Source organism: Lytechinus variegatus, chromosome 11 (genome assembly GCF_018143015.1).
Source record: "Lytechinus variegatus isolate NC3 chromosome 11, Lvar_3.0, whole genome shotgun sequence".
Taxonomy (NCBI): Eukaryota; Metazoa; Echinodermata; class Echinoidea; order Temnopleuroida; family Toxopneustidae; genus Lytechinus; species Lytechinus variegatus.
In genome coordinates this window covers 3105304-3132944 of record NC_054750.1, presented here as the reverse complement: position 1 = coordinate 3132944, position 27641 = coordinate 3105304, and the positions used below count along the sequence as shown (strand labels likewise).

Sequence of the window (27641 nt, the reverse complement as noted above, 5' to 3'; positions counted from 1 at the left end):
GTTATGATTGACATGTACAAGTACTTAAGGGCAAGAAAAGTTGGCATCAACTTAAGTCTTATCGTATCAAATATCATGTCACTTATAAATTTCCATCAAATGTTAAGAGGATTTTTGGTTACTTTTACCTGATTTTAATAGGAATTAATTTGTTTCACTCTTTTAAAGCTAGTTTACAAATGCAAGGGTAAAAAATGACAATTAGCTTCTTGAACACTCTGCAGAGAGCATATGACTGCTTATAAATTCTGTCCTTGTAATTATAATAGTATTCATTTTGTCTATACAGAAAAAGCCATTTATAGTGCTCTATTAGAAAGAAAATAAATTCTCATCCACAATATTGTTTTGCAACCGAGCATTAATAGGAAAATGTTAAATTCAAAATAAAATACACTTCATTTTTTCATACAAAATTTGTTTTCATGATTATATAAGTACTGAGATTTGTGTTCATAAATATATATGTACCAATATCTAATATATCTTTTATATTTGCTATAGTTTGGATTATAAAATTTCATTCAAGTACGGTGCTTATATCCATCCTTTTTCAGAATTACGTTTGGAGTTTTCATTTTATACAGGTCTCTCTTTTAGTTGTTGATAGACACAGATAATTGAATTCATTTTGTATAGTTGGTGGGATGATAATTGTGCTTTAAACTACCTATCCCTTGATGGCAATATTAAAAAAATAAATATATATTTTTTGACAAATCTACATATCAAAATGTAAAATAAAAGTGAAAAATCATTATAAGAAAAATAAAGGGACTCTTATCATCGCTAAATGTAATCTGATTTGTTCTTGAAATAAACCATCAAATAAATTTTGTTTAACTAACTATTCATTACAGCATGAAACTGAATGTCCAAACCCCTACTTTACCAATGGTTCCAAAATCAATTAATGAAATCCACAAGTATTCCATAAATTATCAAACTAATTTACCCAGGTACATTAACATGTCACAGTAAATTGTCAATCCAATTGTTTATCATCATCCTTCTGATAATATCATTCAAGGCAGTTTCAAATTCATTCCTTGTGAAAAAATTATGTACATTTCAATATTTGGCCCCTTTCACATGTGAATCATAATTCATGGAATACATACTATTCAAGGTAAAGTGTATGAAAATAAATATTAAAAAACTGTCATGATATTACTTTATTCTATTAGATAACCACAAACCACATGTTTATGCTATATCTGCTTGTCTACAGTAGAAAATAATTTGGCAGTTGATATGGTATAGTGGACGGATTTACAACAAAACTTTACAAAGAACGGAGGGAGAATGATGACTGCTTGGATGAATGAATGCTGTTAGAATACAGATAGGTGCCTAATTGGTATTAAAAAAAAATATATATATATAACTAAGTGATTCGGTGGGAATTATTCTCAATGATTTATTTGCTCTATCAAACAATAGGAAATTACAGTCAGAATTTAAGATATTCAATCAATTAAGAAAAAATACAACAGGATATTTAAAGAAAATTCGAGAATATTAATTTAATTTCTGTAAAAAAAGAAGAAAAAAACTTTCAAATTGAAAGGACAAGATAATTTCATTAAAAATGTTTACTACATAACTATAGATTCAATTTAATGAATGTTTTGCTCCTTTTCAATTCAACCCCTGAATATCAGATTTATATTCATAATCTCACCACATTAACAAGGCACTTTGATTGTAGAAAGGGAACTGGACTACCCTCTCTCCCTCTCAGTAAACTCCTTCCTTTATTCTAAACTTTTTATAAAAAAAGTGAACCTATTTTTGGGGGAGATGAAGTATTGCATCACCCCCCTCTTCCCACACATAAATAGTATGATACGTATTTACGCCCATGGATATAGTCATCAGCAAACATCAATGTGACAATTAACTTCAGTACCCGGATATCACCATTTTATATATATCCTTCACAACTCAGCAAGATGTTAGCTACTGCCATTCCAAGATAATCGGTTCTGCTTCTTTACCATACCAATATGTCAGCCTTTAGAGCAACCATATCTAGCCGATGATCGAACAGCATAGACATCACCAGATATGCATTGCTTCATGGGATACGTCTTTGAGGGACAATATTGACTCCTGAGCATCATGTTGCATATCTCTTGTACATGCTATGACTCCATGATCTTCCATGGGAGGTCCTCCATTACATCCCACATACGATTGTCTACAGCTTACGTACTGAACTTCCATACAATGGAAGGAAGGCGACAGGCAATCCTTGAACCACCATGTCCCTCAGATAGGACTTGCAGCTGTAGGTCATCTAATTGCCTACCAATAAGCATTGGAACAACTCTTTTAGCAACTGGATAGAGTAACATGGAATTCAACATGATCTTCCTTGCTAGTTTCTCCATTGTATCCCGTATGGGATTGTCTATTGCAAACCAAACTTCCATACGACACAAGCAAGGCGATGAGCCTCTACCCCATGATACATCATATCCTTGAACCACCAAGTCCCTCAGACAGGTCTTGCAGCTATAGGTCATCTCATTGCATATCAAAAAGCATTGGAACAGCTCTTTTAGCAATAAGATAGAATACATGATATTAAAAATCCATGCACTGTTTTGTTTAATGTTTGTGCACGTCCTCCTGGATCACGACGCACCGTCGGCGTAGACTGCCGACAGCTGACTGGGACATCGATCGATGGCACTCATTTGGAGGAGGTTGTTGTCGTCTGAAGAGGGTCCTACCGTCAACAGAGGGCTGTGAAAGTCCCCTCCTGCTGTACCAAGTCCTAAATTTGAAAGCGATCGGGGGGTAAAACAAAAGGATTGTGAAAGATTGGATTGAAATTAATTGATGCAAAGAGAAAACATCCACAGATACATGAAAAGAGGGACAACCAATGAAAGCAGGAAGTTAAGTCAGAAAGGCAGGAGTAAACAAAAATATACTAAATAAGTAATTATATGTTTTAAGCTTATAAAGAGGTATATTTGTACAAGCTGGAGCTTACAGAGGTTATAAGTCTGCTGATTGGGCAAGTCAAACTTCATTGATATTTTAACATCTGTATTGCTGCATAAGACAACAAAATCTAATGATATAAGAACTTCCAAGTGTGCTGAAAAAAAATGAAATTCATGAAAATACTAGTACACTAAAACATTGACTTACATAGTCTGGCACAAGAGAACTTTGATACTTCTTTTCTTATCGATTCTAATTAAATAAAAACAAGACTGCATAGTTGAAACTAAGAATGAAGAAAACTGATGCAAAAAAATTGGGTTAGTTTTTCTCATCAAAGCAAGATGCTCTCAACACCGTTTTTTCAGGGATGAGGTGCAATAGGGTAACAACTTACAGAAAGGTTAATATGATATGGGGGAGGGGGTGGTGCCGTCCCCCATGGCATCGCCCTTGTATTAATGAGCATGGATCTGCCCCTTGGAAACATACCATGACTGCAAACAACTTCAAAATACATTTTTAATCACCCCCATCATAAACTTAAAAAACATCTTACCTTTCTCTGCGATGGAATGTGCAGACAACGCCCTCTCTAGGTTATCAAACGGAGAGAGGCAGGCATTGTCGAGCATGGTGAGCCCCCTGGTCTTGACCAGGCCCTTATTGCCTAAGTGATTATTGTTGTTGTTGTTATTGGTAGCTGTTAAGGCATTGATGCTTAGCTGACGTTGGTTGATTGGTTGGAGGGTCTGGAGAGTGATGCCTGGGGAGGGGCGGCTGTTGGGGCGCTGGGTAGGGGGGTAAGGCTGCCGGAAGACTGGGCGGGGTGAGGTGGCTGAGGGCGAGAGCGGTCCCCCAATTCCAGGCAGATGAGGAGAGGAGGAGGGGAGAGGTTGCTTGGGTGATAAACTGTGACCTGGATGGGATGAGAGACCAAAAGAAAGATGGAAAAGAATGATGAGTTATGAATATAATGACATTGTTCTTGCTTGTAGTAATAATAATAGTTATCATAATAAGCATAACAATAACAATACTAACATGTATAATAACAACAACGATAATAATAACAACAATTATACTAACAGACATTTAGAACACGCATCCATCTAAAAATATTCTTCCGAGGTGCACAAGTTAAATAGAAATAAGGGAGTTTGAATAGGTACCGTAATGCCAAGAATTAATGAGGTCAGAGAAGATGAACCTTCTGTGTGAATTTGAAAGCATCTGATCAATGATGGTATATTTCTTTACTTTCAAAAACTATTTTGAAAGTTAAGTTTTAAAAAATTCTGTGGCAGAGAATGCCTGATCACCACAAGCTATTCATGTTTAGAGAATCTCTTGAAAATGATAAAGTTTCTAAAATATGAGAATAATGAGTAATAAGACAAAAATTGTTATGACTCTACGAAAGCTAATGAAACACATAAATTACAGCTTTATTTTTGGTTCTTTCAGGCAATCTTCACTAAAAAATTAACAAAATTCACACCCATACACACACAAATACTTTGCTCCCAATAATACAAATAATTTGCTGTAAACATTATAAAACAATGTATCTTCTAAAGTCAGTTTGGTTACAATAGCAGGCATGTTTTATTTAGAAAAGCTACAGAAAATTTCAGCATTGTCAAGGATCTTTCCAACATGAAGTTAAATGTCGCCCTCTACTGACGATGCTGAATACAAACATTTTCTATTATTTTATTTGACTGATCCACAGATTACAAGAGTTGTGCAATGTACTCTCAAAAGGAACAGACATGAGGCGGTTTCAAACCGCCTCGATCACAAGAATCCCCGTTAAATTACGAGAACTTTTTAAGGCTAAAAAATACCCGTTAATTATTCCTGCATTCAGACCGCCCCGAAACACATCCTTCGGGATAAGTTCCCAAAGTTACGAGCATGCGCAGTGTGGTCTGATAAGCAGGCAAGGCGGGAGATTCAAAATCACTAGCCCAGCAGCCACCCACGCCGCCGCGCCCAACGACACGCTGGGCTAAAAGTTCCCGTAATTTGCTTTCACATCGCCAAAATACCTACGACCTTGGAAAAATCCCCACGAAAGTTCTCGTAATTTCGCCAAGTACCTACTATTTAGCGGGTATTTTCTTTCGGGGAAATTACGCGTAGTTTGCTTTCACATTACCAAAATACCTGGTATTTTCTGATCGGGGTAAATTTCCCGATCAGAGAATACCTGGAACTGGCGAACTTCGAGGCGGTCTGAAACCACCTATGGTTAACCACAAATTTGGTTGATTTTTTCCGTAAGTAATGAAGTAATAAAAAGATTGAAGAAATATGAGCATACTAAAAGAGTAAATAACACTTAAAAAAAATCAACAGAAAAGTTATAGGTATGTTCTGTATTCTATATCTTCAAGTTGGAAAGAGCAATTCAAAGTTGGAAAAGGTCATTTGAAGCTGGGGAAAATTTAATTCAAAGTAGGGAAAGTAATTCAAAATTGGAAAGAGTAATTCGAAGATGATTCTCAACAGTGAAAGCAGAATATAGATATTCCTCTTGTTAACTCCACAAATGTGAACAAGATCAGGGTTCACAAGTCTACAGAGACTGCATAGGCTAGCATTCACCACATTGGACCATATAGGGTCCATGGTTGAACTCAGGGTGCGTTCTGGGATAGCTTGCCTTGCCGGCACCTCAGGGGGAAGGCCTGCTGAGTGCTGAGGACAATGTCTGTAGGTGCGAGACGACCTCAGCTTGTAGCCAGGAAAAATACCACATTGCTTTCATATCACAGTTTCCATATACTTTGAATGGTAATAAATACCTGGAGCATTTTACAAAAATAATAAAGCACATTTTAAACAGCTCTAATAGGAGACAAAACAATTATATACCTGATAAATAATACTATAATGCCCTTTTTACACAGGATTTTCTTAACCCCGGACTATCGCTAACCCCGTACTATCCTTAACCCCGTACTATTTTTTTTCCTTTTCACACATGCCAAATTGTTATTGCTAACCCCGGATAAGGAATGCTTGCTTTTTACACACGAAACTCGCTAACCCCGGACTAGTGGTTTTTGTCGATCATTCGTAGTACAAGTGCTTCACTCGCAATTTCCTTAACCCCGTACTATTTAAGCTTAGCCCACTTTCGTTTTACACATGCGATCTTAACCCCGTACTATTGCTCTTAGCACCGCAATTGGTGGGATAACCCTGCTTTTTTGCAGGGCCAAATAATCCCGTACTATAGGTGGGGTTAGCCCACTTTGCAAAAACGCTGTGTAAAACGAAAGTGGGCTAAGCTTAACCCCGTACTATAGGTGGGGCTAAATTGCCATTTAGCCCCACCAATAGTACGGGGTTAAGGAAATTTTAGCCTGTCTAAAAAGGGTATTAGAATGTACCAATGGAAAAGACCACAATGATTTCAAGTCACAGTTTCCATATACTTTGAATTGGAATACATATATCAGGGGCATTTTTCAAAAATAATAAAAGCACTTTTTGAACAGCTCTCAGGGATTAAACAGGTATACACATGATAAATAAAACTATCAGAATGGAGAAAAGAAGAAATTATGAAGTTTGAGGAAGACCACAAGTCCATAAATTATGAATGCTATATAATAATATAGGCATACTCTATACTTTGATACTATTTTAATATAATGCAAGTGCTGTATTCAGAGAGTATCAAGATTTGTGAAGGTAATTTTTTGAAAGAATAGGTCTTGCATCAGTCAAATGGTTTGTATACAAGCGTTTCGTTTTCAGATTGCTTACAGACAATCAATTCTTTTTGTCAAAACAGTTGTATTTTTGAAACCTATAACATAAATCAATTATAAGTATTTTGGTGAGCTTGGAAAAATGTTGATCTTCTTGTACCATGGGAACTTAATATTCTACACTCTAATGAAATAAATTTTTTTTTCCTTTCAAAAACTCGCATGTACAATTCATCAAGAAAAGAAAAATCTGATTTATTTCTCCAAAGAAAGTCAATAATCCCGATCTGTTTCATCCCACTGACTCTATTAGAATCCAGAGAATGAGGTTTGTATGGGAACTCCCTAAGGCAAGGTTGAAGAACATCCTCCAGCGAGATGGAGATTCAAAACCACAAACCGGTGCTCCCTCCCTCCAACTTACGACAATACGAAAGGGAGACATGGAGCCCTGAACATGCATAACGGGGCTCAACAGGGCGAAAATCTTATCCAAATTGCCCCCTAATCCAGGCTTTATACAATTGTTTACGGTTACCGAGTAACACAGCTTCCCCCATTCACGCTTGTCATTCATCTTTCTTGGGGATTTTTGAATCGTCATGATGATGGGAGTTGTTTTTGAAGACATAGATGAACTGTTTTGCACGTTCGGTTTGCTGGCGGGTGCACTTTGGGTGAAGGGCGCTTCTTCGGCGCAATGTAGCATTAACGTCCCAATTATCTATGGTATCATGTTCCATTATATGCGGCATTTAGAGCATTACTTGGTGTTGAGTGCCTTCGTACATATCTATTCATCGGATTTGCTTGCTTCTATAGGTATATACTACCATGCCTCTGATAATGCATAAAATGCCCCAAGCTACATTATGGGAAGGGATTACTGAGCCTACGTCACTCAAAAGCATATTCACCACCGTGTACTTTTTATGTGTTTGTTTAAGAACTATCATATTATTTTCTATTTATCTATATTAACATGTTTACACAAATAATAAAGCTATTATACGGTGCATCTTGGTGATAGAAGGGCTAAATATCTATGGTTTGTGAATTTGGATTTTTTTAATTGACTCCTCCATGAACCATGTAATACTATTTTATAAAATGTTGTTGAAATTTCTTGGTTCATTTCCAATACAAAGCCACTCATTTTCAATTTAATTAGTAGTTTTTTCCCATATTCATTCACCAAAATTTGCTCAAATACCCCTACCAAGGTAAGAACTGCATGAAATTTACATGATTTGTTTTATTATTTTTTTTAATCAATGTTGTTATTGATTCATTTCTGAAACATGAACATCCATGAAACAGTGTGCAGGAATTACACAATAGACATTTAAAGAATTCAAACCCAACTGATCAGACTACGGGAGTCTTTAATCAATTTCCTAAACACAATATTAATGATGATGATGATAACAAAGATTCTTTTTTCCAGGGTAGCCACTTCAGCAATTGGCTGATTCCTTTCCCTTCTCCATTCTCAAAAGTCAACCACCTGACCAGAAGGCATAAGGTCCCATTATCAAAATCTTCGGTACGACATAGCCCTTTTGAGGCACTCTACCTCTGAGCAACATCCCCCACAGAAATTTTCAAGCTTGCGGCAAGCGAGCGACTAGCTTGCGCAAGCTTGCGGCATGCTAGTAACTAGCATGCGGCTAGCTTAACAAGCGTGTAATATGCGTGCAGAGTAATAGTTAAGCTATCTTTTAACGAGCAGGGACTGTTCGCTAGCATGCACTCGCTTATTAAGCGAGCGCCCTGCTAGTCGCATGCTAGTTACTAGCAAGCGGCACGCTTAAATTTCTGTAGGGGATTGCCCTGATGGTTCCATTGATTACCCCATTTAGTTGTTCTTCAATGTTCATCTGCCTTCCAGTATCTTTCTGACTCTCCTCCTGGAATTTTATAAAGAGTAGCAGCCAGTTGAGAGTTAAAAGAATAGCAGATTTTCAAATCGTGGACTGATGATGACAGGCCTCCGTCTCTCCTTATGAATTCTCTCAAAGTCACCTTCTATCAGCACACCACAGGTGGACTGGTGGTACCATGTCCAGTTCACCTGTGGTCAATTGCCTTTCACCTTGGCTGAACCAGTACCACAGTAATCTGTTCAAAGCTACCCAAACATGAAAAGGGTAATGTCAAGACCTTGCATTCTGGCTCAAGACTATACATAGAGCCAACAAAAAAGGGAAGGAAAGCTCCATTTAAAGGGTAAATCGCAGGAATTATAGCTAAAAAATGTTCATGACATTGCATGAATGTACCTCTGTAATTTGCTTAAATCTACCAAAACTTGATGTCAAGACCTTGCATTCTGGCACAAGAATTAGACCTACATGGACCAACAAAAAGATAGAAAGAAAGCTCCAGTGAAAATTGCTGGAATTAACACTAAATTCTTGCACAGCGTTCTTGCATTTCGTTGTTTCATTAAAGGTTTTGGGCCTAATGTCACTCACGGCCAATGTTTAATGTGAGAAGAGGGAGCAAACAATTTGGCATGAGTACACGTTTTCTACTATTTAAATTGTCCCCAAAATTGGAGAGGAAAAAAGAGGGATAGAGGATGGGGTAGGGATAGAGAAGGAAGGGAAGGAGAAAGAGAAATAGAGAAGGAAAGGAGAAGTAGAAGAAAGAGGACAATGGAATGGAATGGAAATGAAAAGAACACAAAGATGTTTTTAATAGAGAGGTAGCTGACAGTAGAGATCGAAGGAGAACATCTGAGGATATAAACAATGAAAGAAAAGAGATTGATATAGATAGAAGGAAGAGATTACAAATGAGAATAAAAGAGAAGAGAGTGAGAAAGAGAGAGGGAGAGAGAGAGGGGGGGGGAGGGGAGGGGGGGACAGAGAGGGATTTCAGAGGGCTGAACTTAGTCTGCAGGGACAGACCTTTGTTTTTCAGAATTTACACAGTGCATAATGCAAAGTCTGATGTAGTGAGACTAGATGCATTATGTGCTGTGACACAGAGAGGCTGATCTTCACTCTAGACAAGGGATAATTCGTCAGCGTTCATCCAAACCTTCCTATTAGTCAATTTTGGTCAAGAAATCAATTCTGAGATTTTTGCAGAAAAAGAAAGTACAAGTCCTTTTCTATTCATAACTAAATTTCTAGGCAACAATTCATGTTAGTTTCTGAGATATGAGGGGATTTTCACGGCGATGCCCTACAAATTTTTAATAAAATGAGCAAATCCCATTAGAAATGTGTACTGTAACAGAGCGATACAACATTTTGACGGACCGCGATTTCAATGCACGCGGTCAGCCAAATCGTTGTATCGGCCATCGGCACTGCATTGACTTTGCACGTGAAAAGCGATACGACGTTTTGACTGACCGCACGCAATGAAATCGCAGTCAGGGTTGTTGTATTCCCTATGGCGTTTTTGTACAGGGGAAATCTAAACCGCTCAAACCAAAATTAAAATCATGGAGCTCTTTTGCGATATTTTCTCTGATCCTTGATTTTGTGTAAAGATAAGGATACCAATGTCAAGCATTTGTCTTGGTCTTTCCAACCATGTATTTTTCTAATAATGAATATGTTGGAAGGCTGAGGAACTAAATGTTATAATAAACTTTGAAGTGGATTATCTCTGAAATGGGTTTGCACCGTCGTATATGACCGTCGTATGTATGATACGATTCGGATGACCGCCGAATGGAGTGTCCAATATAAGTGTCCAATATGAGTCTGTTCTTACAGACTAGACTGAACTGGCCAGGTAACCTCATCTGCACTCTGTCCTCCCCATGAAACCAAGAGGGTTGTTTGTTATTGCTTCACACGTTGCCATGGAGACACACATATCTGACCGCATCACCATTCATTGTGACAGATGCAAGCCGAGAAAACACCTTCTCCTATCAAATATAGCCCTCCAAGACAATAAATAGGCATTTAAAGAGCAATACAAGATTCTGAGTATACCCAGAAAGGAGGTATTTGTTAGAGAAATTCAAGTAACATAGAGGCCGTTCTCATTACGCTTTCTAAAACTAGTTAACTGGAAACCGATTCAGGAAACCGGTTTGAAAGATGGCTTTGCTAGCGTTCCCACTTGATCACACGAAAGTGGTTTTCAAAATTACTTCACGTAAAGAGCAATCTTGTTGCTATGGAAATGCTCTCAGTGGAATGACAGACGTATTTCGCGCAAAATTCAAAACCGCTGCGTAGGTATTCTATACCTGTCGTGTGGAGTATCATGCTCAAGATGTGCGAAGATCGCTTCAAAGAATGGTTGTGTCCTCACGCTAAAACCAGTTTACCGAGGCAAAGCGATATTGAAAACTACATCGCAAGGTGGTTTTCTGAACTGGTTTGGAAGATCGCTTCCAAAACCGCTTCGACCGTTCTCACTACGTGTTAAACTAGTTTCCATTAAACTAGTTCTAGGAACATAGTGAGAACGGTGTCCTAGAACAGAAGATGATCCTTGCCTATTTCACAGGCATAAACAATTGCCATTTCCAAGTGTATGTTCCTCTAAAATTTCATAAGAATATTTAATATTTTCCATCACTAGTATCTGATAAAAACTTATTGACCTCTCTCTTGACAACCATTCAAGCTGTGCCTCTCTATATTAGCTGGTATTATAATAGGCAGCAACAAATTAACAAAATGATACAGGCTTTCCCGACATAGAATGGAATAAACTACATACAAACTTTGAGATGAAATTTCTTGAATAAGAAATCCTGTTAAATGAATGAGTCATGCAGATAAAATATGTGTTGCAATAGGCAAGCTATAGTCAATTTACCTTTTATTTGAAATGTTACTCAACTAAAGCAAAACAAAACTACAATTGGTCTGTAAGTATGTGATACAAAGTGCACAGCAGCCACAACAAAATATGAACAAATAAAATTAAATGTGGTCTTCTTCTTATAATAATATTCCACATTTATCTAGCGCTTAACACATCGGAACAACGTCTCTAAGCGCTTTACAGATATATCATTAAACTGGTCATCGGATCCTTGCATGCCCGCATACAATGTATGCACCTTCACTCCCTGGAGAGCATTCCAAAAGAGTTCCAAGACTCAATTGCTAGACATACTACATAGGCTTTCGCATCCTACCGGGTACCCATTTAGCACCTGGGTGGAGAGTGGCAAAGTGTGGATGAACGCCTTGCCAAAAGACGCTAGGCCATGGTGGGATTCAAACACACAACCCTGATTACAAGGCGAGAGTCAGAACTGCTACATCACGGCCCTTCCATCACAGCCCTTATAATCCAAAAACAAAAATAACCATGACTTGGAGGCAGATATGGCATCAGAGAACTCGCAGAAGACTGTCTGCTCCCGATAACACTTACAAAAATGAAAGACAAGAAAATATAAAGAAAACCATGGGGATTTTTGAACAAACAAAGAAACTAGTTTCAGAAATGGTCACAGCATGTAGTTTCCTGTGCATTTTTTTCCCTATAAAAAAGGGAGCAAAATATCAAATGGGGAAATCTAATGCATATTCAGACCAACTCAATCACCAAAGTACTTGTTAAATTATAAGACTTGGTTTATCCCATAAATACTCAATGATTATTTTCTGCATTCACACTGACCCTTTTGGATAAGTTCTCAAAAGTAACAAGCATGCGCAGTATGGTCTGATTAGCAGGCGAGGCCACAGGGTGCTCGAACCCAACTACTCGCTGGGTTGAGAAAGTTTCCATAATTCAAATTCACGTTGCCAAAATACCCAAGACCGGCGAAATCCCCACGACCTTGGAAAAATCTTTGTGAAATTAAGTTCTCTTAATTTTGTCAAGTCCCTACTATCAAGTGGGTATTTTCTTTCAGGGATATTGGTATATTAGTATTTTGCTTTAATTGGCAAAAAATACCTGGTATTTTTTAACTTTGAGGCGGTCTGAAAATGCCTATAGAGAAATGAGGAGTGGAAAGGGACACACCTGGGAATGAAAAATGTGATGAATTTGACCCGGAGGCTCTCCGGTCGACCGGAGGCTCTCGGGTCACCCGGAGGCTCTCCGGTCGACCGGAGGCTCGATGTCTGTGTTTTTACAGCAGGTTTCTGAGACTTTCAAGTCATCGAAATTATCCTATACATACAATATGCAGAGCACATTTGATTAACCAAATGTGAAGTGGGGAAATCTAGCCCCAAAACCAAGTACTGTATACTGAAAATTGTCAACACATTGATGAACACTTGGGGCACGATCTTTTAATGTCATCAATTTAATAGAAAACCCCTATCTAAAAGCCAAATTCTAGGTTTATTTATCTCCATTACTGAGAAATTAGGAATTTTCTACCAAATCCACTTGGCACAGTCAGGAACTTCCATAGTCATTTGACTGGATTATATTTGGATTAATACTGGAATCATTACCAAAATTGGAATTTTAGTTAAAGCTTGAGATCTAAGGTCTTCAGCTAGCCACGAAGGGTTACTTCAGTCAGACATCGCCCATTTGCTCATCAGACAAAATTGTCTAAATCAATAAAATACACAACAACTTCTTGGAAATGCTACTAATATCAGTCATTAATTGCACTTTAAACTCATTCATACATATTCACGGCACTACAGTTTAGGGACAAGGATGATTAACTGTATATCGTTTATGTGAAATAAAAAAAAACAATTGTTAAGCAACAACTGAAGAAGTCAAAAAGGCTACTTCACAATCAGACAAGAAAATTACTCGCTCAACCAGTACATCTCAAAATTCTTGGAAGTTCTATAATATCAGGCATTAATTGCATTTTAAACTCATTTATATTCATGGCATGAGTTAAGTGTCAAGCAACAATTAACTTCATATTTCTGCCTGGTTGACTTTTTGTAAAAATCTCTCAAGAAGACACAATTTAATTCAACTATATATATCTGGCCCATTGATCTTTTAAATGATCATGATAACAAGGCCCTACCTACCATACCAATCACAACTGGCCTGTAACGACGCTAAATAATAAACAAATAATACACAAAATGTGGAACGTTGTGGCCCAGTGGATAAGTCTTCTGACTTTGAAACAGAGGGTCGTGGGTTCGAATCCCAGCCATGGCGTAATTTCCTTCAGCAAGAAATTTATCCACACTGTGCTGCACTCGACCCAGGTGAGGTAAATGGGTACCCAACAGGATTAATTCCTTGAATGCGTGAGCGCTGAAAGGCAGCTCGAGCTAAAGCTGGGGTAATAATAACAACGCGCCTCCGAATAGAATATTTCTAGATAGATGGCGCTATATAAATGCCTATTATTATTATTATTAAATAAACCCAATTCAAAAATATAACTCACTCATTAACAAAGTCATGTGGGAAGTGCAGATAAGATAGTTCTCTGCATTGAGAATGTTGATTTTAGATTTGACTCGTTGAGCATATAAGATCAAGAACCGTCACAAGACTTAATGTTAAGATATGTTGATTTTTTCCCCTCATTACAATAAGTGGAGCGAGCAGGTTCTTCAAATATTAATACAGGTCATATCTTAATAAAAGAATACTGCATCTATAATGATTCTAACAGGGTTATTGGTCAATATGCCGATGGGTAGGACCCTCAATAAAAAACTAGCCCCCCAAAATGGGTGCAGACAAAATGTTCTCTGCTATTTTGTTCCATTAATAAAAAAAAAATTGATATTTTATTTACCGTAAGTTACAAAAATTATATACTAGCCATGATAAACAAGCTTTGAAAATAATCTCATATTCTTTTCACAGTTCATTCATCCATGGATATATCATATTTGCTTATTCCTTAATTCAACATTTATTACCATTAATATTTCTACTTTTTCATCAGGGGGGGGCTTTCAAACTAATCTGAGAGCTGAAAAAGAAATATATAGCATCAATACTGAAACAGCAACAGCTACATACTACACTACTTTAATTTAAGTCCATCCATCAAAACATAGCATGAACATTAAATTCCCTTTTTCTCTCCAGCACAGTTAATTTATGTTTGTCAGCAGAATAAACAGAGGTATTTAACAAACAGAATTATTCTAACAGTCAAAACATTGTCACAAATGAATGGGCATGATTAAAGCCTCCCAAGTGCCACTTCTGACAGCTTATTTCTAGAATTAGTTGGCAAAACAAAAATCAATTTACTGTTTGCCCCATGATGACAAGTATTACAACAACACCGTTAAGCCGATAATACAGGAACTTACCTGCATTATTTTAAGTTTTCAAGACTAATTTTTCTTCTCATCAAATTGCCCCAACTTCTGTCCTTTATAAGAATTAAGGGCTAATCAGGGCAACTCATATCCAATAAAACTAGGGCATTCATCAAAATATATCAAATGACCTCATAATCCTGAAATATTTACCCAACATCGACCACATTTGTTTAAAACCATCATTAGGTTTAACCCTATCTAGGCCGGGGTATTTTGGGAGTTCCTATGGCCGGGGGGGGGGCCTCCCAGGCCCCCCCCTAAGATCTCGGCCGTCGACCGTGCGATCGCGCCGAAATTTGGCACGCGGGTTGCCTTGGGCATAATCTACAAGATTGTATAGTAATTTATTTCATGCGAATCGCTATTAAGTGATTATGCTAATTTATGCGTAATTAGTATGCGAAATCATACTTTTCCCTCTAACTCCCTAAATAAAGCTCCAAATGTACTAATTTTTGGTACAGAAACTCTTTGTGGTGTCCTTAACAAGTGTACATTAAAAAAATTGTGATATCAAATCATTTTCTTATGTATTATATTGTTTTTAGAAATTTCTTATGTATTTCTTTGTTTTTTTGACCTTTTGTTTTTCATTGTTTTTTCAATGAAATTTGTTTGGGACTCTTCTGTGATCATAAAAAGCATAAAATGAATACATTTAGACTAGAAAAACTAAAAATAATCATACATTTATGAATTTTGGTTGAAAACACAATTTGCATTGACTTTGTACACGAAATCACGTTTTTGAGCAATTTTCGGTCTGACATGCACTTACATAATGTTGCGTAATTTCGGAATCACGTACCCGGGTGATGCAAAATTGGTCTCAAAAGTTGCGCAAGACTTGAAAGTAAAAAGTCAGCGAGCGGCGCGGTCAAAAAATTTCGCACGGCGAAAATATCGCGCGATTCGTTGAGGGGGGGCCTCCGAGGCCCCCCCCGGCCTAGATAGGGTTAAAGAGTAGCCCTAGATTTCAAGCATATATCATCCAATCCTGACAGAACGTTTCAGAATATACCTTTGATACTTGACTTTTCCCAACCTACACACTAAAAATGCTCTTTAAAATTTTACAAAATGCTGTTTACTGTTGTTTAACAGTTCAAACAACCATGCTTACTTCATTGAAGATTAAATATAAAAAATTAAACTTTCTTGTTTCAGATTTATCATTTTAAACACCTGTTTAAACTGCAAAATTCATACTTAAATAACATTGTATGAAATTTCAAACAGCATTTTTACTGTGTAAATGCAATCACCTACATTATTGTGAAATTTCTATTAACTTGTTTTCAAATGAATTTTGCACAACAGCAGTTCCTACCATAATTTCTTTATCTTCTTAAACCAAGCTTTAGTTTCAAAGTGGAGTTTCCTTTAAGTTACTGTCAATAGCATGTTTTATGGAGCTGAAACCGCATCGGAAAATGGATGTAAACAAAAAATATCCCTTAAACCACATAGCATGCCCATCCCAGTTGGCTACATATGAAGAATTTCTTCTGTTTTGATATATCAAATTAAGAAAAAACTAATGGGAGAAATATTTAATCATATCATCCATTTCATCAAATCAAATAAAAGTAATGCTAGTTATTGCCCTACAGTTTGAGCATAAAATGGAGGCACAGTAAAATTATTTTCATGTGAATGCATCCAAGGTAGCATAAAAGTTCACACTTGTACATCAAACTGAAAAAAAATTGAAATAGAGCAATAACCTTTCTACAGCATTTCCCAAAAGTCAAAGAAGAAAATATAATCCAGAAAAGCCAAAGGGATCATATAATTACACTGTAAGACTTTACGGTAAACGTCAGAAGTTAAGACACTGCAAAGCCCCGCCCATGGGTATTCCAGATTTCTGAAAAGAAAGAAAAAAATTCTATTCCAAAAAAGACAAGCAAGGCCTCTTTTGTGAATCAATTACCCCACTGCCCTATTTCATTTATTATAACAGATAGCATGCCAAAATGTCTTTCTTTCTTTTTGATACGAGAGAGAATGAAACCTGTATGTAGAATGAAAACAGGTACATCAGAGTCACAGTTAAAAATGGCGGAGAGGGGGAATGAAGAATGGTGAGAGTTCATAGTCAATCAGGTATTGATGTCGGGGCCAAGACCAACATGAAGATATAATCCCGTATCATTAATAAAACCAGTCAAAAGAAATACATGAATGCCTCTCAGAATACCTTCGGTTCCAGAGAAAGAATGCTTTCCAACACATGGGGTTAGACTGGAGTGTAGGTTTTAACAGGTTGGTGAGAGATTATTACTGAACCAAAGAGGGTAGGGAAAATGCAACAGAGGACCACTTATAAGAGTTGGAGCCTCATAGATGGTGTCCAGATTGGTTCTAGAAATTAATATCACTTTACTGAAAGAAGAATGTATTTGAGCTAGGAGGATCCATTTACATGTAGTTGGGATCATTAGATTATGTACATTTATACACCAGGTTAAAAATGACAGTAAAGCACATGTTGCCAGCTTATTTACCTAAATAAAATCATATAAATTCCCATTACTTTCTAAGATTCATCACATAGGCCTATTTCAATTGCAAGAGCACATTAAGTACATATACATGTACTAAAATATAGGTCTTGGTTTTAACAATAGGCATGTACCATTGGAAAATTACATTCTGAGTATTTAAAAAAAAGTATGTCATGTCAAATATCAGATAAAACATAATTATAGCTTTAAGAAACACAATTAAAAAATGAATGTTCAGGCAATTTTTGTATCATTCTTAATCATAAACCAAGAAATTTGGGAGGACATACCTAATACTGATAGGGAAATATTTAGGAAGAAATTGAAAGATCACACCTCAATTGAAGAAGCACTGCTATTGTTGTCATAAGGATAAATATGAACGTATTCATTAATTAAACATAATTCATTGTTATTTGCACAACTAAAAGATATAATAAAGTTCAATACTCTGCAAATCTTACTTGACATACATGTCAGATGAATCTGTTTCAGAAAGGTCAAACCCTTCTTAGAATTCATTTGTGAACAAAACCCTAAATGATTCTGTTTACCAGCAATTCAATATCCAATGAATCATCTAAAAGATGTTTTTCACTGAACATCCTTTGTCATCATCTGCAGACACATTTCAGGAGATAACACAAAGATAACGGCCTGTCTCATTTTCCATCTCCCCCCCATCTCTGGAATAAAATGAGAAAATTGCGTGACCAAGCTTCTTCATCCGAAGCTCCAATATCGGCTCCAATTTCCTGACCTTTGACCTCTCAAAATCGACCTTTGACCTCTCAAATAGTTTTCTATCTTTGGGAAGAAAGATGAGACACTGCTCTGAAAAGGAGACTGGTCTGCAGTTTTCAGACCCACCTACACATTTCTGAGAAACAAACGTCCTTTGATAATGATGTAACATTGCTTCAACATACCGACATTCCCAAACCCGAACTCAAACTGAGTTACATTTTCTGGTTAGATAAAAACTGCATACAATCAACATCACAACCAAAACAAAGTAAATACATTCCCATTAGAACCATCAAAAGGGCTTAATTTATTCACTTGGTCTCATCATAAACATTTTTCTTAGCTTCTGCCAATATTTCTAATACTGTAGAATAAATGCATTATATTAATTCTGAAATGATTAAATGCTAATTACGAGAATGTATTCTGATGGTGAATCTATTCCACGAAACAATAAAGAGTGGCTGTTTTACAAGAGATATGTGTCTGAAGGATCACAGCTAAGACTATGGGATGACTGACTTGCATTTATTATTATGCCATGACTACAGGTGTGCACTGAAGATGTCAGTTAGAGACATCTCCCTAGAGAACGGCGACAATGAAAAATGGCTGCTCAGTCTCAAGATATCTATCCCCCACTGAAGCTTTCACACCAACTCAAACGCCAAAGTACCTGTAAATTACAAGAACTTTTACAGACTAGTTTTACTAAACTGGTTTCCACTTAGCTAGTTTAAGAAAGTAGCTGAGAAGTGTCTACGCATCCCTATGAAAGTTCTTGCAATCTAAAGTAGACCTACCTGTTAACTTGTTACCATTTTCTCACCGAAATATCACAATTACTTTAATTCACACTGAAAAAATCCTAGCTATGTTATGATCTGAAAGGGTGTGAAATTTCCATTAAGGCCTACTCTTCAATATAAGCCTACATGATCTATAAATCGATGAACACTTCAACTTGACGTAGGCTACTTTGCAAAGGAATCCTATATTCATCATCATAACCTAAAGCATCCTCTTGAAAGTTTACCACTGATATTAAAAATGTAAAAAGTTCAGTAGTTGGTTTTAAACATAAATATTACAGGAGCATTCCTAAATCATAAATCAAACAGAACACCATCAAGATGAATGAACACAATAGTTTACAAGTATGATATAACTGAACCTAGCAATGTTGGAGTGGGCGGACAGAGAACCAAACTCTGATGTCCGCCCTTCATATCTGGGTCAATGACACCGAAGGGCACCTGGGATAGGGACTTTCAGGGTCAAGAAAGGTCAAGATCATGCACCAAAGATGAGGGAGAAGGGAAGGGGGGGGGGGTACCAGTCATGAAGTCCATTCATTGACACCTGAAATTTCATTGTCTTTAAAAATACAAATATGAAAAGAATATTACATGATTTCAATATTCAATTTTTATATATGCTACATTTCTGTAATATTAATGGGGATCAAGGATGATGGTCGTGTTTTAATGACATTGGATTAGTGTTGCACCATTTTAATATTCCATTGCTATACGCTACACGTTCTGAAGCGCCTTGAGCATCTAATCAAAATGGAAAGTGTGCTACATAAATCTTATGTATTATTATTATTATTTCTGTAATGTAAATGGGGCTAAAAGGTTGATGGACTGTGTATTAATGACATTGGATCAGTGGTATCTTATTGCATGTCCTTGGTGAGGAAGATAATCTTCAGGTCATCAGAAGAGTGAATCAGGTGACTTTGGTTGGTCCACCAATAACAGAGCCACTTTTGTACTTTGGGTACGTTTCAGGTTACTATTTGGAATACACCTGTACCATAGAGCTATAATAGCTCTATGCCTGTACTCTTATACATGCCCTATACTGTTGATAAGGTTAAAGGGGAAGTTCACCCTGACAAAAACTTTATTGTAAAAATAGAAGAAAAAATAATAAAAAATATTGCCGAAGGTTTGAGAAAAATTCATCAAATAATTAAAAAGTTATTAGAATTTCAATTATTTGATTTGTGACGTCATATGCGAGCAGCATTCCTACATAGCGAACGGTAAAAAATCAATAAAATGTCATTTTCTCAGAAAATTGAAAATGGTTTTCACTGTACCTTTTGTATATCAATAGACAAATTATTTCACGCCCGATCATGAATAGAAAACAAAATTAAGTCATCAGGAAACATGCAAAATTTGAAATTCATGCATTTTATATTACATAACACATGGGGCAGCTGCTCGTTTATGACGTCACAAATCCAAAACTTTGAACTCTAATAACTTTCTTACTCTTTAACGGATTTTCCTCAAACCTTCACCAATATTTTTTACTATTTTTTCTGCTATTTATGCAACAAAGTTTTCTTCAAGGTAAACTTCCCCTTTAATTTACACCCATCAGTTTGCCATTACTATCATCTTATCTCTCACCTCTAAAAAGAGCAAGTACTGTACTCTTTTGGGAGAGGATGATTTGATAGGTTATACACCCTTCAGGCCTTAAGAATTAGATTTCAGATATTATATTAATCTGTATTCAAAATACTACAGATTTAAACAATCCTCAAGCTATTGTCTATTTCACCAACATATGCATGTCCTGTACTTCTACATCAATCAATTACCAAAGTATAACAACTAAATCTCAAGTACTACCGCTACTACTGCTGACGCTGCTCTTGTTGTTGCTGCTGCTACTGCATGTATAGATAATAATGTTTATTGGAGTTTTTTCAGCTACGAATTTTGGCCAAAATATAGGCCTACATCAGTAGGCATTATACAAGACTTCCATCTAGTCACATCTGACCGTGAAATAGATGCAGGGGGGGGGGGGGCTTGGGCTTACATCAGTAGCCTATATTGTTCATTTCATATTTTAGTTATGGTACTTATAGTTCTGCTTTACTCTTTGATTTCTTCCATCCATTTAAAATCAAGACTCAACTGTAGAAAGAGTGAATGATCGAAGTGATCCTGGACATGCTGACTATTTGGAACATGTGGGCTGTAACATTCTAGATCACATTACACAGTGGTTTCAAGACTCAATGCACTTTGAGTGTTCTCTAGAGAGCCAGAAAACAATTTCACCAGAAAAAAGAAAGAAACTTAGGAAATGTATATGTGGCAAGAAACCATTGTGATATCGTGAGTCAGAATATATTTTAGATAGATGGAACACGAACTACTGTTGGAATTTACATCAATATTCCAACAAGCAAATAACCCCACTTAATAAACATGACAGCAACTCGGTCCTGGGGCAGCAACGTAGGACTTTCACTAGAAATAAGTTTGAAGGGGTTAGTTTGGAAGAAAATATGCAAAGAAGGATATTCATATTTGAAATATTATACGATATAGGAAAAAAGATGGAAATTTTTTCTTGAGGTGAACGAAAGCTAGGCCATTCCACCTTACTGTTATCATCCTCGCCCTAGAGCAATACAAGTACAAGTTGCGGTGATGGGCCCATCTTGGTCTACCACAGTTGTTGCTGCACTCTTCCCTGGTCAAGATCGAGAGTTGCCCTCAATGAGCAAGCAATTCCTCTAACCAAAAAAAAGCTCAAAAGGCAAATTCCGAGCCCTCCTTTTCATACCTCTACACCCCTCTCCTCAAGCGAGACTGCAAAACATGCCGAACCCCATTCTTTCTCCATTACACGTCCTTTTGTCAGGTGGTTTACCGTTTCTGTGGTTTCTCTGAATGGCCAAATCCAATTTCACAAACTCTACAATGGATGACAACAAATTCATCTAGCTGATAAATTGCACAATTACCACTCACTTAGATCTTGATATGCAACTAAAGTACCATCATACCACGCACTAACAAAAAAAAGGACAGTATTGCAAATATTATCTTTGGAAGTTACTCTTTTTCAGGCCAAGCAAAACAGGAAATCATTTCTCATGAGATGTCAGGATAAGCTTTACAGTATCAATGGCTGGGATATTATTTCCATCAATTCAATTAGTATTCCATATTCGTAGGATCTCTTTTCTCATGATTCTTATGCTCTATATATCTGAATTCATAATTTCAGGTCATTAAATCGTGTGATGAAAAATTATCAGCTGGAATTGCATGTGTCTAATGAACTCTGTTAAAAAAACAAAATTTATATTACAGTTATTAATTGTTATTCCTAAACCCTCAAAAAACTATAAAAAGTATGATGCTTAAATATTTTGAGAAAATCGATGATTCCTTCTATTTATTTATCCATATTATCCAAATTGTCTCTCGGAACCAAAGTCTCTTAGAAAAAGACGTTGACACCAGATTCACAGACAATACCAAATATTGAATAATGTTTTTTTTCTTCTTTAATTGGCCAAGTGCCACGGTTTCAAAAGTGTGTACAAAGTTGGAAGACAAAGCATCCTCTGGAACATGACTTTTACGATGATACGACATAGTGCACGTAACCTGACACCAATTACCCTCAAAACCAGTATCGTGGTCCAATTAAAAACCACCTGACCTTGACAGACAGGATTGTCTAGTCCCACACCAAGAAAAAATCATGTTCCCAAATCACCTTTATTAAATTTACCAAACCGTGATATCCTATTCTTTCTTTCTTAACGTAACATACAATGACGCATAAATTACCGAGGGTATTGAAATACGACCTTGTCACAGGATTTTCCCTTGCATCATCAAAAAAATACAGGGGAAAATGTCCTAAGACATGGTATAGCTTTGTCTTTTCTTTTCTTTTTCCATCTACTTTAATACTTGATGTAAGTTTTGACAGGATGATATCATAACAGATAAACAACCATCAATCACAAGGGAGATCAAGCTTGTCTCTTTTTTTTAAAGTTGGATACTCCATAAAGCCCTAAACAAACAACATAAATCTACCATTGTCTCCCAGCTTGCTCTGTGCTTTGATTGCAAGTTTGTGATTTTTTTTTTAAATATTGGGCTGGTTTTCAGACAATGATGATGCTTCTATACTTTTATTTCAATCACCCGTGTTCATTACAAAGTATTACCAGGATATCACATATATCACAAGGGCATGGGGAAATAGTTCATTGAAGTTCAAAACATTCTTGAAGGAATTGTAGGCTATATATTTGCAATACAGAATATTTTTGTGATGCACCATTTTCTCCTTTTGTGTCATTTTTTCACCTCCAGTTTTCTTCTTTTTTTTTCTTCCTCATATTGAATGTCCTTTTAAAATTTCATTTCACACATTCATTGTCAACACTTTAAAGGTATTGTTTAACTTTGTGAGCAGCAGATTTAAAAAATTATCAAACCAAGATGAAACATGTGTACAAGTGCATGTATTAGAACTAATAAACCCTGAAAACAACCATTATTGAGAATGAAAAGCTAAAACTGCAAGGCAAACCCCGATTTTGTAAATAGGCATCTTATAGATGCCTAAATAGTACACATAATTGTATGGGATGAAATTTTTGAAGCACTAAATAATCATTTTCGAATGCAATTTTTTTCTTGGCTTCATTTTTGTAAAATATCACAGACACAGGTGACAAGTGTGACCTTCTAGCTTTTTTTTTTAAATTCAAACCAATGTTAACCAACCACTTTAAATGAGGTTGTACTCTGTAAAATCTTTGAAGGGCTTTAATCAGTCTTTATAATGTTAGAAATTACCAAACCAAAGCAAATTGGGTTTCAGTATCCTTTGACTTCTGATTATCAATTTTTAAATAAATTTTCTTCAAGTTTATCATGAAGCATGATACGTTCACTAACATGTCTTGAATTTTCACTGTCAAATTAAAGCTAACAATTATTTTTAAAGATCAATTTGATGCTAGGCACTGTCACAAAGGTGAGAGCCTTTGGGTCGGACTCCAACTCAGCACCCTTTTTCCCCTCACTAATCTTCCCATTTCAGCATAGACAAAGCAATGGAAGATGCAGGAAAACCAATGTGAAAAATCAAATCAATCTGATGTTAGGCACCGTCAGGGTGATTTGCCTTTGGGTAGGATTCCAATACAGCATCTTTTCCTCACAAATCCTATTCCTCCCATTTCAGCATAGACAAAGCCATGGAAGATACAGGAAAACCAATGTGAAAGATATTGACAGGGTTCCCTACTCATTATATTTTCCTCACCAATCCTCCTATTTCATCCGTGACAAACGATGGGAAATGCAGCGAAAAATCACTGTATAATACCCTTTTCATAAACCTATCCTCCAATTAGCCGCCTAAGAGTAATGCGGATAATTCAATAAAAATTGCGTTCATAAACTCCGAAAATAAGCCGCATTATTTTTACGAGCGCCCGTCCTGAAAAAGGGGGATAATCGCCATGACAACTGGACACGCCCCTTCCGATGCGGTTGTGTTGGAAAAGGGTGACCTTGTGACCGCACCATGGCAATTATCCGCATAATTTGGAAATGCGTTCATAAACTCAAAATCTTGTCCCGATGCTGCTATTATGCGGATAATAGCAGCATCAGAGTAATGCGGATAACTCTTGTCCTCCTCCAATTTTACGACCAAATTATGCTGCTATTAGCCGCCTAATTCATTTTAATGGGGTTTATGAAAGGGGTATAAGATGCGATGCCTCAGTATGGATTTTGAATACAACCCCCTCCCTCCCTCACCCCAATATGACCTGTTCTATAAACGAATAAACCGCCAAACAAAATAACCTCATCATCATACCATCATTATCATTTTTCTCTTTCTTGATTTTTATCTTGACTCACCTTGTTTATTTCTCCATCATCTGGCAGAACTTTTGGAGGATAAACAAGTCAACTCCTTTGAATTCCCCTATCTGGGTTTATCAATGAGTCACGCTACCACAACATAAAACAGTACAAACCACGAAAGATAGAATTTCACCACTGTCAATTCTTGGTCAAAGGTACATTTATCGTGGAAATATGATGGTCATGATGATTTCTTGCTTGGGAGGGGGGGGGGTGCTGGGGAATTTTTTTACAATAAAAATAGACAAAATAGGCCTAAAATGTTTTCTTCTACTTTCTTTCATTGAACTTTGAGTAATCTACAGAGTGGATTTTGTATAATATATTGTTTTAATGATTATTATTAAAAGAAACATTTTCCTAACACTAAAGGCATGAATTTCTTTAGAAATGCAAATTTTCCATTATTACATTACAAGATTTTACAACATTTTTACATTTTGACTTATAATTACCTGCAAATGAATAGCTGTTAATGGAGGGAATAACTACCTTCAATATTTATTTATGAAAATATACAAAAACCAATGCATATTGCCGGTGCAGCTATTTCCACAGAGTAATGATGCATTTACGCAGAGACATATGTAAATATACTCTAATAATGTCAATTCAAATTGAGATTCTCTCTATTTTTTAAGTTGGTCATTACAGGTAAATGACCCGATACTATAGTGACTACTCAAGTTCAAATTTGGCTTAAGAGGCTTCAAATTTAGCCCTAAATGTGGACGAGACAAGGTGTTTACTAGAGCAATTCTGGCTTTCAACAAAAAAAGAAATAGTGTAGCAAATCTTCTAAGGCAGGAGTCACTGTATATTTGTTCGTGGTTTGACATTTATACTATTGTCATGGCGATGAGGAATGCGATAAGGCAGTGATAGTGATCTTTTGACAGAAATGGAATATTTTCTTGAACAAAATGACCACTCAAGCATTTTCCTTCCCTATAGGAGATTTGAGAGGTGTTTTGAAAAAAAGACTTTGTGCTTCGCTATGTTTGAATAAGACCTATAAAGATGCATTTAGAATTTATAATTATTACAATCATTTAAAGTAAATAGATACACAGTCACCCAGGTAAATCCAAGGGGGAAATAGGGGGCACCCCCCCCCCAAATTTGGAGAGTCACACATTGAACACACATTAGGCCCGTAAATTACCAATCCGTCCACTGAAAACTCGTCCACTCACCACATGGTCTACCTTCGTTTAGTCTAATGCCATTCTGTCCATCAACATTTCATCTAACAACCATTTAGTCTAATAACCATTTGGTCCAACCATCACTTCGTCTAATCACCACTTCGTCTACAACCTTTTCCTCTCATAACCAGTTGGTCTAATAATCGTTTTATTTTATATATTTTGCCCAATCAACACTTAGTCTAATTTGACCAAATGATATATTTTCACTAAATGACTATATAGGACCAACTGGTTATTTGACAAAATGATGAGTGGATGAAATGGCAATTAGACCAAATGGATATTGGGCGAACTGATGGTAGACCAAATGGTAGTAGACGGGTTGGCAATTGGACGAATTGGCATTGGACCAAATGAAAATAAACAATTAGGCCCAGAACTGTGGCTAAGTAGAAGTGGTCACCTGCCCCGCCCCCCTCCTCTACTTTTAAATTGGCTCAAGTGTGCCCCCTCTTTTTTCCTTTTGTGTTTTTATGCCTAGTGCACCAGTAACACATGGAATTATTCTTTTTTCATTCTATACAATACTGGTTAAAAAAACTGACTGAAAACAACGAAAATTCATTATAAAAAAGCATGGTCACTCATTTTAAAATGTCAATGCTTTATCTGTTAGTAACTAGAGCATAACATAAAACTAAAATACACTATCAACTAAAGCAATCGGCACGAGAATAAACTCTGAACTTTATGAATAATTTGTGGCACAAAACACCCACGTAATGCTCTTATACAAAATTTTGTCTGCACAGAAATATATCAGCAGCAAAAAACATAAATAACCATAGCAAATAGCTGCAACAGTGGATTATCATAAAAAAGGCTCTGACATTGGAATTCCTTATAGAAAGAGTAATATATCTTTTATATTATCAAAATGATAAAGGAACCTTTATATCACAAAAGAAGTAGTTATTTAGTGGCATTAATACCAACAGCTGCAAACAGTAACTACAGTTTTGGCAAAGTGTAAATAAGTATGATGGATGAAAATGTTGTTAAGATCCTGGCACTGGAATAGTGAAAATAATCAGTCGTTATCAAAATATTTTTATTCAGATCAGTATGGAATGCTTTAGAAAGATAATATATGAATTTGATCAGCTTGAATTAGAGAAATACAATGATATTGCTGACATTCAATGAAAATATCAAAGCATCATAAATTCCTACATTGCAAAAGGCATTGTCATGGCAACGATACTCTTTATCCTATTCGCATTATAAGGTTAAGGATAAGTTCAATATTAATTTTCAAAATCAAAATCTAAGAATTCACAAAGTATATATCATATAATTCATATAGATTCTGATTAGATTTTACATTTTTTTCAGAATTCACCAATCAAATTTCATCAAATATTCTCATTTTTGTAAAATTCTTTTGATAGCTGACTGACTCCCTGTTGTGTAAAATCACATTACGTAACCCGTTGACTACTGGATTATGTTATTCCCATAGACTCTGTACAGGGACAGACCTCCTCCAGTAAACAATTGCTTAAATTGTTTCAATAAGTTG

The 27641-nt window shown here is 36.3% G+C and overlaps 1 protein-coding gene across 1 annotated transcript in view; it reads right to left on the bottom strand.

Moving 5' to 3' along the window:
* Nucleotides 1-1550: 1550 nt before the first annotated feature.
* The window catches only part of LOC121424568 (zinc finger protein GLIS3-like), an 80194-nt gene continuing 54103 nt past the window's right edge, over nt 1551-27641 (bottom strand). The window contains exons 8-9 of the mRNA XM_041620296.1: nt 3521-3880; nt 1551-2785 (exon numbers count right to left, since the gene is read on the bottom strand). Of these exons, the coding sequence (XP_041476230.1) occupies nt 2643-2785; nt 3521-3880 (503 nt within the window). The 3' untranslated portion in view covers nt 1551-2642. The remainder of the gene's footprint in view (nt 2786-3520; nt 3881-27641) is intronic.